General features: G+C 39.7%; 1 protein-coding gene across 4 annotated transcripts in view; it reads right to left on the bottom strand.

Annotated features, from left to right (window-relative positions):
* CLIC5 (CLIC family member 5) overlaps positions 1 to 12,558 on the bottom strand; it is a 78,366-nt gene that overhangs the window by 22,734 nt on the left and 43,074 nt on the right. For all 4 annotated transcript variants that reach the window (XM_014062563.2, XM_087716743.1, XM_014062573.2 and 1 more), the window contains exon 4: positions 11,386 to 11,492. In XM_014062563.2, coding sequence (XP_013918038.2) covers positions 11,386 to 11,492 — 107 coding nt within the window. The remainder of the gene's footprint in view (positions 1 to 11,385; positions 11,493 to 12,558) is intronic.

The following is a 12,558-nucleotide window of genomic DNA, read 5'->3' as shown; positions in this document are numbered from 1 at the left end:
CCAACTAATCTTTCAGTTTAAATTTGATCCATTCTGGTGAAATGTGCCCATCAAAGGTCACATTTACCCCGCAATTCAGTTTCTTAACAATCCTATTAGCTTCAAGATGGCCAACTTCTGTAGTTTCAGAAGCAGCCAGTTCTTCCAATGTGGGTTGGGAAGCAACTTATGCCAGAAAGGAGTTCATCCATGGAAACATTTAAAAAGGCAGGAAAATGTTTTGTTTTGTCCTAACATTTCTCCTCTACCTGAAACAATTAGTATTTTTATAAGAACTTTCTGTTAATTTGTATTTAAAGAATGTTTGCTAGCATTGACTTACATTCTATTGCATAGAGCTCTATTTTATGAAACACCTACAATAGTATAACTGGTATAGAAATATAATAGCTAAACAAAGTGCACATACTGTATAGAGTACTGAATAAATGAAGCAATATAAAAATGAATGTGAATCAACCTTTAGAAGCTTTTTACTTGCCTTCTACAATCTCAATTAATGAATTAGAGTTGGAAAAGCTGGATAATATAAGGATACTGTAATACTGAACACAGATTTGGTTTCAAAAATAAAATAAAAATAATTTTAAACCAAAGATTTACAGTTCTGTAACTAAAATGGAAAAATAGTGTAGATTTTTGTTGATTGCAATTATTATGTTCACACATATCCACATCCAAACAGCTTGTTTTCCAATTTTCTTATATTAGCAAAGAAAGTGTGTTTTTATGACTGACTCTTTATTGAGCAGGTCATAATCCATGAAATTCATTGGAGTGTGCAGATTTAGGATAGAACATTAAAGCTGTTTTTTTCCAACTCCTCCTCTATTTTTATTCCAAATGTTTCAAAGATTTAGATCCTCTGCATAATTGGTTATTTACTTATTTCTAAAAGAAAAGTGCTATTTTAATATAAGGTGAAACTATTTTTGTGGGGTTCAGAGCAAGATGCATCTAGCCCAGTTCACTGAAACCATATTTTCACAATATGCATATATCCTGGTTCTCTCCATTCATCATGTGCTGTGCAACTCAACGAAAGCTTTAGGTCATTTCCCCACTACACACCTAGGGTGTCTTTTGTCATCAGCCAGCCATCGCCGAAGTGATACAAAGCCTGCCTCATTATTATTATTTTGGCACTATAATGGTTGGATGACTTTGGAAGATGATGGAAGTCATTGGGAGGAGGGGGGAATTTCTTAATGACATTTACAGCATTACATTTCTGCTTTGCCTATAGCTTTGAAATTTGATGAATCAGATGAGCAACAAGAGGAGTTATTTTGGAACAGCAGCAGGGTTTTTTTCTATTAGTTATTCTTGGCAATTTTCTCCTATGAATAACAATATGAACTATTAATAAGGTTCATTTGCAGCAAGTATCTGTAGTCCACTTGAGTAGAAGGGGCCATGGAGGAAGAAATCAGCATGACTTAAAACTAGCAACCATCACGCAGGGATGCACAAGGGGTATGTGTGGTTCCCCAAAATCTTGTTTTCATCCTAAATCCTTGCAACATTTTCATCCAATTTTGTGGTAATTTTTAACATGATAGAAGGAGAAATGGCTTTAAAATTTCCAAAGTTGTACTTCTTATCTATGCCTTTTCTGAAACACTACCCTGGACCACCCGTCAAAAGCACCCGCAATAGTTCCAGCTTTAAAAAGTGTTTTGATTCCTGTATCACAGGTTCAATGGATTACATGAATAAGCTGATGCAAAGTGAAAGTTGGAGTAAATCCATTATTTCTTCTTCTAAGCATTTTCCAACATACTTTTGAGAGGCTAAATCAAATGCTCTTCAGTGCTTTTTCTGTTGTTGTGTCTTATTTAACTCTCCCATTTTAAGTAATGGTACCTTCACAAGTGGAAGTTTCTTTCTTCATTGGAGGACAGTATGACTGCCTTACAACAAGGAGAGAAAGAGGTGAAGTAGTACTTTCATTTCAATACCTGTCAAAAAGATAGAGCATTCTTAAGATGCCTTCTGTACAAGGGGGCCAGCAACCAACTATGTCAAAGCTACATAGAATTCTCCCACTCCGTTTTTGCTACAAAGACGCCCACTGGAGGTAAGTGAGGTAAATGAGGATGGCAAGCAAGGGCCAATTCTGCCCCTTACGTACTCGAATGCAACCATGAAAGGCTGATGCTTCCATCACGACATATTTGGCTATGTTACCATGACTGTAGTTAAGAACAGATGCCCAATGAATCCCCAACACCTTTTAATTTTACATACCAAAAATCTACCCTTTTGAGAGAAACAGTTTAATGTAAACCCCCTAACTCCTGAAATCAGAAAAAGGAAGAACCCAGTTTTGCTCATTTATAAGATGCAGCCTATCCAGTTTACATTAGCATTACAGTCTCTGATCCTTTCAAAAATATTATGCGTAGCCCCTGGGGATAAAAAGTTGCCCATCTTTTATATATGGAATTGTCTCAGAAGGAATGATTGACAAGGTCAACTTTTCAGGGGAAGTGTCTACATATACACCATCTGAGAGAGAATTCATAAACAAATGGATATCAAAGGCTGATAGTTATAATATCAACAGTGCTCATTCATGCATAAAGCAAATAGAGCACATTTTAATAGTAAAAGCATATATGGTGAAGGAAATTGCACTGCTTTTTTCCATCCCAGCCCAACTCCCAAGCACAGGCGTGCAGTTTCTCCAGGATGTACAGGGACATTTTTCTCCATTGGTGCATTACGTATAGCTCTAAACTCTTCATGTGTTTCAAGTCCAAAAATCAAGTTGCCTGGACTTCCAAAAACTTGGCATGCCCCAAGGGATTCCTGCACAACAACCACTAAGCACAAATTGGGCTTGAAATAGAGAACTATCCTGAGGCTAAAGCATCCTGAGGCAAACCTTGAATTTATTCTAGCCCCACTTGGCCTTCTACAGAAACTGTCACTAGCAATCTTGGTTTGTTGATCTGTTTCTTTAAAGAAACTGTGTTTGATAGTTTGTGCCTTTATCTGCTTCCTTTCTTTACACCACATACCAAGTACTAATGCAATAAAGGGAAATCAAGTCCTAAATATAAAGCCACTGCAATTTATAAATGAAAGATGATCATTACAGCATTCCAAATTAAGCTGCTGTGTGTTTACACAGTGTGCAGTGTAATTTAAATGATCAAAGAACAACAAGGGATACCTTGAAAATCAGGCATCCAAAGCAACTAGAATTTTTCCAAACATGCTAGGTTGCAACCAGAGAGAATAGAATTGCTTCTCAGATCTTTGGCCTAGACTATGCTGCCCCCTTGCGTCTCAGCAGAGGAGTCCACATTGCTTTTAAATGTTTCTACTAGATTTTGAATGGCTCTTGTATTTTATATGTTTATGTTATTTTTAATGTACAAAGAAAATGATAATAAGAATCATTAAGAAAAACAACCTACTATTTATTGTAAGCAATGCATTAACAAATCATTGAAAGGGAGTTTTATAACCCCATAGTAGACATGAGTGCTTCATACTTCTACACATGTAAGAAAGTAACAGGTTTATATCAAACTACCTAACAGAGACCCAGCAATTTGTTTTTTTGAACAGCATTTCTCAGTATTGCATCATTAATATTAAATCCCTCTCAAGTTTAATTATGCTTCCCCATAGTGCCCCGTGTATGAGGGTGTGGGTGTGTGGAGGGTGTTTTCCTGAGAGGAAGGAAGAAATGGGAAGAATGTTGAGAGTGTATGCCAAAAGTATATACATCAAGCAGTGTCACCCAACGCATGCAAGTCAACTCAGCTTCCTTGCTAAAGCAAGCAGACACCTACTGTGTATCAGACAGCAATGATTTATGATTGCTGGAAATAGCAAAGGCATCAATTCATCCTGCACAGCAGAAGACAATTGTAAACCATTCCTATATTTTACCACATACAGGATAGACAATATAAAGAGCTTGACAATATACAGGGGGATGATGGGTCCCCTCAGGTCAGATGGCACAGATGGTATACAACATGGTACTAAGGAAAACTAGAGGCCGACTGCAGAACAGATCACAATCTGCTCTTGTGTGAATTCCAAATTCAAATCCAAATTTAATGAATTTATATGCCGCCCTATCCCGAAGGACTCCGGGTGGCTTACAGAATACATCTCTAAAAGAATAAAAAAATTAAAAACAAAGAAGAAGAGCAGGTTAAAAAAGACACATCATGCACTCAATCTAGGCGGGGCTGGACCTCATTCATGAGGTCAACAGCCCCAGGCCTGCTGGAATAGCCAGGTTTTAGTAGCCTTTCGGAAGGCCGAGAGAGTGGGAAGGGTCCGGATCTCTGGGGGTAGATTGTTCCATAGGGCCGGGGCAGCTACAGAGAAGGCCCTCCCCTGAGGAGCCACCAGACGACATTGTCTGGTCAAGACAAGTAAAGTAGAAGAACAAAGCCAACAAGTTTCCAATAAGATCTTCAGCAGACACCCATCATTCTTAAAGAGAACACAAGGAATCTGAAATCCTGAACTTCATAGGTAGGGAATTAGAGGAACTGTGTTATCAAATCAAATAATTTGTTAAGGATAAATGTAGAAACTTCCAGAAAACAAAGTCACATAGTATCTGCCTCCTCATAGTCAATGCAATCCAGAGGGCAAAAAATGGCCTTAAAATAAGGCTGAAGTCAGCTGGAGCTGACAGGGCAACGCCTCGCATGCCCTAACAAATGGTTCCGCGTGCCACCTATGGCACACGTGCCACCTGTGGCACACGTGCCATAGGTTCACCATCACGGTTATAGGTCATCTAGTCATCTCTCTCTTCCTTTTGCACTCCTGCCCAGTTACCTCTTTCCCTTGCCTCATTTCCATCTCCCTTTTTTTACGTGCCTGCAGCAAATGCAACAGCCATTTCATTGCTCCTATCTTTGTTCTGTTCAGTTTTCTTGCTTGCTTGCTAGTTGGATGAAGTCTGTGTTGACATTTCTGTGTTTGTGTGTCCAAGAATAGATTGTGTGTGTGGGAGAGAAGTTGGTTGTGCATATATGGGTCAATTAATTTTATAAATGGATATCTCATTCCAGATATATGTAATTAAATAGTAATTAATTAAACGTGCTGTATTTTTGGTATGTAGTTTCTTATGGTTACATATAACACATACACACATTCATACGGGTTGCTTTATTTGGAGTATGAGGAATAGTAATAAATTCAGAGTCATCTTCCTTTTGGTTAAATACAATAGGGGCAACATAAGTGTTCCTAGATTTATATTAAATACAGAATGCATCACAGGTAATAATAATAAAAAAATATTTTCAAAGGCAGCAAAGAAGCTGAAAACAGACAGCCAAGATTTAAACTTATTTATGATTAATGGCCCAATATTAAGCCAATGCTCTTATTTATAATTTATTATACTACGTATTAATTTACCGGAACAGAGGCTATTTTATATATTTAATTTATAATTTACCATTCTGGCTCATAGAAGCTTACTTCAATTATCAATTTTATCAATGTTCTCATTCTCTCCCCAGAGGATCTTGTAATTTTTTCCATTTAAGAGCTAAAAAATACTGTAACCATAAACCAAAGGAGGAGAATTAGAGCTGAAAAACAATTCCTGTCTACAAATGAGAAGTTTATGATTACTTGCTTTTCTCCAGCACAAAGCTTTCTGAGAGATTTGCATAAATTCTCTTCATTCTTCCATGTCTACTATAAGCTTGTACATTCTCAAGTCATAAGTAGGTGAGGCATGAAAGGGAAGTAGATGAAGCCACCAAAATATTTTTCTCTTTATCATTGTGTACATCAGGGACGTGCAGTCAGGGGAGGCAGGGGAGGCAGAGCCTCACCACTGTCATCATGAAAAGAAAAAAAAATTAAAAGGAAAAAGGCAAGAGCTGAGGTCAGGCTGAGCTAGTTGCTGCCAGAGTCACCATGGATGACTCTGCTTAGTGCTTAACTGTTTAAAAAAGCCTCTAAAAAAGTGCCCTCTACAGGAGGCAGCAGGAGAACGACGTGCCTCATCTAGTCTGGTGTTTTATGATCACTCAAGCAGAGTTAAGCAAGGGTTAAAAGCCGAAAAATTCCTGACGCAGATGAGGCACATTGTTCTCTTGCCTTCTCCTGTAGAGGGTGCTTTTTTAGAGGCTTTTTTAAACAGTTAAACACTAAGCAGAGTCATCTATGGTGACTCTGGCAGCAACTAGCTCAGTCTGACCTCAGCTCTTGCCTTTTTCCTTTTACATTTTTTTTCATGATGGCAGGCAAGAGCAGAGTTGAAATCCTCTTTGAAACAGCTGGAAAAGGTACGTGTGGATCGGAGGGAGGGGGAGGAATTCAAACTTCATCCTCCTGGTGCAACTTTGTGTGTGTGTGTGTGTGTGTGTGTGTGTTTGAGAGAGGGGGAGGGAGCATATTGAGACAATTCTTTAGTTTATGCACTATGTAACACTCTAATACTATGCCTTTGGGTCTTCTGAAATTTTAATTATCCAATCATAAGCAAAAACAATGTTTTCAGTAGAATGAATTTCCACTTCTACTTACACTTGCCAGCCATTGCTAACATGGGCTGAGGAGGAAAACCTAAATTTTCTGAATTCTGGTGCAACTGTGTGTGTGTGTGTGTGTGTGTGTGTGTTTGAGAGAGGAGGGAGGGAGAGAGAGAGGGAGGAAGGAGGGGAAGGGAGAAGAAAAAGAAAAAGAAAGAAGGAAACTTATTTAGCAAAGGAGAGAAACAAATGCTGTCGCTTTCAATCGGAATTGAGCATGCCTGGCTGTGGAATTCTGGGAGTTTAAGTCCACAAGTCTAAAACAATTGCTGCCTCATCAGCCATAAACCTCACCGCATGTCACTGGTGTACATGTACTTGCTAGAAAAAGTGTCAGCCTGCCATTTTGTTGTTACTCTCCTATATATCAAAGCAGTTCAAAATTAAAGAAATGAAATTGAATAATATGATGAAAAATGTCTGACCTTGTATGAGATGAGATAGTCATTAGAAAAGTAGAGGGAGAACTATTTATGCAACATCCATAGAGGGAAGGTCTGGATGAAGGGATAGACAGTTTTTGGCTTTGGAAACATCCCCAAGCTATGCATCTCTATTTTCCTCTAGCTCCCTCTGTTACTTGCTGAATGGGATCAGTGGAAAGAGGGCTGCCATTTTTGTGTAGCTTGCCTCCACAGCTTATCACAGGACATGCACCTGTGACCCTGAATGTTCCACCTACATAAAACTTACTTTTCTGTGTTCTGCTGTGCTCAGGCACCTAACAGAGAATAAAACTCAAAAGTTCTATTCTATTCTATTTATTAAATTTATAGGCCGCCCAATCCTGAAGCACTCCGGGCGGCTTACAGAAATAAAATTTTAAGAAAAAGGTAAAAAAGACAAACATAAGAGAACAGATTAAAAGAAACACACCATACACCCAGTCTAAGCGGGGCTGGACCTTGGACAAGAGGTCAACAGCCCCAGGCTTGCTGGAATAGCCAGGTTTTAATAGCTTTTCGGAGGGCCATGAGAGTGGGTAGGGTCCGGATCTCTGGGGGTAGTTCATTTCATAGGGCCAGAGCGGCAACAGAGAAGGCCCTCCTCCGAGGCGCCGCCAGCCGACATTGTCTAGCTGATGGCACCTGGAGAAGGCCCGCCCTGTGCGATCTTATTGGTCTTAGGGAGGTGTGCAGCAGAAGACAGTCTCGTAGATATCCGGGTCCTGAGCCATGTAGGGCTTTAAAGGTAATAACCAGCACCTTGAATTGTGCTCAGAGACCAATAGGGAGCCAGTGCAGCTTGCGGAGGATAGGTGTAGTGTGGGTATATCTTGGTACACCCAATATCGCTCGCACGGCTGCATTCTGGACCAATTGTAGTCTCCAAACAGTAATCCAGTCTTGAGGTGACGAGGGCGTGAGTGACTGTTTGCAGTGCCCCCCGGTCCAAATAGGGCCGCAACTGGTACACCAGGCGAACCTGGGCAAAGGCCCCCCTGGTCACAGTCGACAGATGATGCTCTAACGTCAGCTGCGGAACCAGGAGGACCCCCAAGTTGCGGACCCTCTCTGAGGGGAGTAAATTTTCTCCTCCCAGACTTAGGGACGGACTAGCTGGGCTGTCCTTAGGGGGGAACATCCACAGCCACTCGGTCTTGTCAGGATTGAGTGCGAGCTTGTTCACTCCCATCCAGACCCTAACAGCTTCCAGGGACTGGCACATCACTTCCACCGCAATGCTGAGTTGGCACGGGGCGGACAGATACAACTGAGTGTCGTCCACATACTGGTGGTATTTAATCCCGTGCTGGCGAATGATCACCCAGTGGCTTCAGGTAGATATTAAATAGGAGGGAGGACAAGACTGACCCCTGCGGCACCCCATAGTTAAGGGGCCTAGGGGTCAACCTCTGCCCTCCAACCAACACCGACTGTGACAGGTCTTACCTCGGAGAGGTAAGAGGAGAAACACCGTAGAAAGATGCCTCCCCTCCCACCTCTTCCAGCCGTCGCAGAAGGATACCATGGTTGATGGGATCGAAGGCCGCTGAGAGGTCAAGGAGCACTAGGATAGAGGAATGTCCTCTATCCCTGGCCCACCAGAGATCATGGACCAAAGCGGTTTTGGTGCAGTAACAAGGCCTGAAACCAGATTGAAAGGGGTCTAGGTAATCTGCTTCATCCAAGGACCGTCGGAGTTGAAGGGCCATCACCTTCTCAACAACCTTCCCTAAAAAAGGGAGGTTGGAGACTGGACGGTAGTTTTTAAGAATAGCTCAAAAGTTTTGAGAAATATTTGGGTGGGAAGAGGGAGAAGAGATATCGATGTTTGTGCTTCAGTGATTCAATTTGGAAAAATATGTATTTTGCAAGGCCTGAAAATCAAATCCATACACTGAAACCTCAAACCCTTTTCCTGAAAATAAAAATGCTTAGATTCTGACCACCTTAATTCATTATGCACACACTCCTTCTGCAAGGTTGCCAAATCTTAACTCTGGCAAAGTTCCAACAGTGAATTTCTCCAGGCCCAGTTCTTTTCATCTCAAGCTGTGGTAACAGAAGAAATTGTATTTGGTAGAATTCCCCACCATGGAGCTCAGAAGAGCCCTAATTACAGCCTGTTCACCCAACCTCTAGTTATCATAAATGGTTTAGGAAGTTGATAACTGTGACATGCACTGTGTCTCAAGCACTGCGCTAAGACAGATGCAATTGATTGCCTTTGACTTAACATGTTGTGTGAACCTGGATCTTGTGGTTAATTGAACAAGTCATACTTCAAACCAATCATGACACAGTCCCATATGTGATTCCAACAATTGCTTAATTAAAGAAGCAGCATAAGCAGAATCTAAATATTTGCAGACATCTTGTAAATACATCCAAGCCATCAGGCCTAAACTGGAGTAAAACTCATAGAACTACATGGGGAAACATGTCCTACACCATTTGACCAACATCTACATTTTGCTCTATATAACAGCAAACAATTATTCCATTTATCATGTAGCCACAAGATTTGTTAGAACAGCAGGAGGAGAGAGAACGTTTTAATCCAATGTCAGTTAATGATTTAATGTTCTTTTATTTTGGAGCCTTGATTTGAATTCAGGCCAGGCCTGAAGATTCCTCTGGTCAGACAGCTGGAAAGTCCACTGAAAGAAACCATGCAGGTGGTCTTCCAGTTCAGTTTGCAGTGAAAATAACCCAGTAAAATACCTTAATGAATGCAGCCACCCACACTGGGCACCCTTTAAAGTAATTTCAGAAGCAAATTGAAAAACAGCCTCCAATGAAATCAAAGGGCTAATTCTCCATGCCAAGGTAAGTACAACATTAAGAAGGATTAGTCAACTGGAAAGAGCTTGTTACTGTATATGTTCCTCCTTAGCAGCAAATAAACAATATTTAAAATATAGTTGATAAGTATGAAGAAGTTGTACAGTAGCTGTTCAGTCTATTTATTAGTGTTTTACAAGGCTACATTGACCTGCTGTATCAAGAGGGGGAAAGAAAGAAAGAAAGAAAGAAAGAAAGAAAGAAAGAAAGAAAGAAAGAAAGAAAGAAAGAAAGAAAGAAAGAAGAAACTAACTCTAGGGGTTAATTCTCAAAGAGAAGATTCTTTAAAAACCTGATTTTGAGTATCTTCCCATGTGTATCTCCCTAGAATTCTTTGTTCTTGGATCAGAAATGAAAATATATATATACTTATGGCAACTACATCACTAGGACTATATAGAAAATGTCAAAGCAGAGTCTATGATGGTATGTGGTGAAGATCAAGCCTTAGAAAAACCTGTTATTAAAATGATTTGGGTGATGTTGGGGGTAGATGGAATCAAGTTGGCTGTAATTGAACTGGCTTGAAATAATAAATATGCACGCTTTCTTTAAACACAGCTTGCCACAACTTGAAAATCTGGAATCAATTCCTTCACTTTCAAGATGCTTAAAAGTTGTGGAACTTTGATATGTGTTTGCTTCTGGGTTTACAGTCCTACCCAGGCTGTTCCAGACCTTTCAACTTGTATATTTCAAGGCAGCAAACTTAATCAAACAAAAGAGAGGAAGGCTGAAAATCCAGGAAACTCTTACATGAATTCCTGTAGGGCTCAACTGAGAGAAAGGAATTTTACTATCCTAATATGGATTCACCATCACATTCATATTATTATCATTTGAGCAGAACCATGTTCCTTCTTCCATCATCTAAAAATGGGGGTGCTTAGACTGAATTGAGAATTTGCCAACATTCACAATTTCTTTATAAAAAGAGATAGAAAATAATATAAATAAAATATCAAATAAAGCAGAACATGCAACTGCAAATTCCTTCAATCCAAGAAAAAGAAGAGGAAGTCATTGGTGAGGGAAGTGAGCATGGCATCCTTCATTAGCAGCAGCATTCTCCCCCTATCAGGACAGTTTAAGAGCCACTAACATCAATCCATACTCTGATTTAAGCAAGGTTTACCCAAAGGTCGCTGAGCTATCAATATTATTCTACAGTTGGCACTTGGAAGAAAAGTCCCTGCAGCTTTGACATTCAGCAATCAAATCCACATCCAAATTACTGTAAGAAAGCAACATGGGAAATGAATAAATGCCCACTACACCTTCATAAATGGCAATAATATTTCTTCTTCTATCTATAAAATACACTATGGATATAGGCACCAACTAAAATTGCCCATTTGAGTGACCACTTTTATATGCCTAATGAACTGCCGAAAAGCGAGGGAGGAGAAACAGAGGCTGAGGATTGGGGAGGGAAGCAAAGGGGGCAAGATGCATACGTTTGACATGGGGAAGTGAAGAGAATGTATCCTCAGAGAAAGACAGTATTCTATAGGTCTGCAGAGGAAGCATATGCAGTGGCTTCTCCTCTCGCAACTTACTGTTATTGTCCTGCTGCTTTGTATTTTTGATAAACGCAGAGAATTTGGAGAATATGTCTATCCCTGCAGTATTAGATTCACGATGCTTGGCTGCAAGCTTAGGATATCTGTAAATAGAGATGGGGTTTCTTTAAAAAAAATAATGTTCCCAGGAAAGTAAAAAACAAAACTTCACAAATACATGCACAAAAAGATATACTATTAAAAGACACATTTTGTTCCTGGCAAGTGCTGCTTGAACACGACGCAACATTTCTGTAGATCAATTTTTGCTTTAAAACTGCCTCTTATCTCAGCATGTCAGCCTTAGAGGACCCTGCTGAAATGAGTGGTGCCACAGGAAGCCAACTAGTTTTAAGTCACACCGCCGGGGTTTTATGACAAGGTTAATTGCACCAATGCTTAAAGACAAAGAAACCAAAGAACTATAATTTTATATCAGAACAAGTCATATATCTTCAATGATATGGAGGAGTTAGGCAGTACACACTTCATTTCATTGTAAATGTAGCCTATTGCTTAATTCCCTCTGCAGAAAATCAATCCAAGCTATAATAGTCCTTTTCAGTGTAACAACAGAAAAAAGTGGAGGGAGGCTCTCAGTATGTGTGCACTTAAAGAGATGTGTGATTAAAGTTCTACAAAGAAATAGAATTTTGAAAAATGTGTTGTAATTCTTAAAAAGTTGCCGGTGGGCTGAGAATCATAATCTTAAAAGATTAATCAGATTTTAGTATCTGCTGCCAGCTGCCACCAAAGACCATTAAATAAGATTTACAACTTGCAGTCTCTGAAATCAAATGCATTTATCCTACAGACCATAAAAGTGTTGGTGAGTGATGTCATGTTATATATGAGGGAAGAAGTATCCCACAACTCAGCATGACATAAATACTCATACCTGAATATGCTGGGTCTAATACGCTTGAATGACATTCAGCTACTGGAGAAGTGAACTAATTATATAGTTTATTTGGATGATGAATCTGAGTTTATTTCCCAATTGGAGACCCAGGAACTGTGATTTAATTTGAAACAAGATACTTCAGATGAAGATTTTTTAAAATAGAAGAACTCATGGCCTAAGGTTTCTGGCCATCAATTCAAACTCAGATAAATATGACTTCAGAGGATAGAGAAAGGAGATACACACTTAGAATTGTAACCTGACTG

The sequence above is a fragment of the Thamnophis sirtalis genome, unplaced genomic scaffold (genome assembly GCF_051295495.1).
Source record: "Thamnophis sirtalis isolate CommonGarterSnake01/CBP01778 unplaced genomic scaffold, rThaSir2_p1.2 scaffold_5, whole genome shotgun sequence".
NCBI lineage: Eukaryota > Metazoa > Chordata > Lepidosauria > Squamata > Natricidae > Thamnophis > Thamnophis sirtalis.
This window is presented reverse-complemented; position numbering and strand designations above follow the sequence as displayed.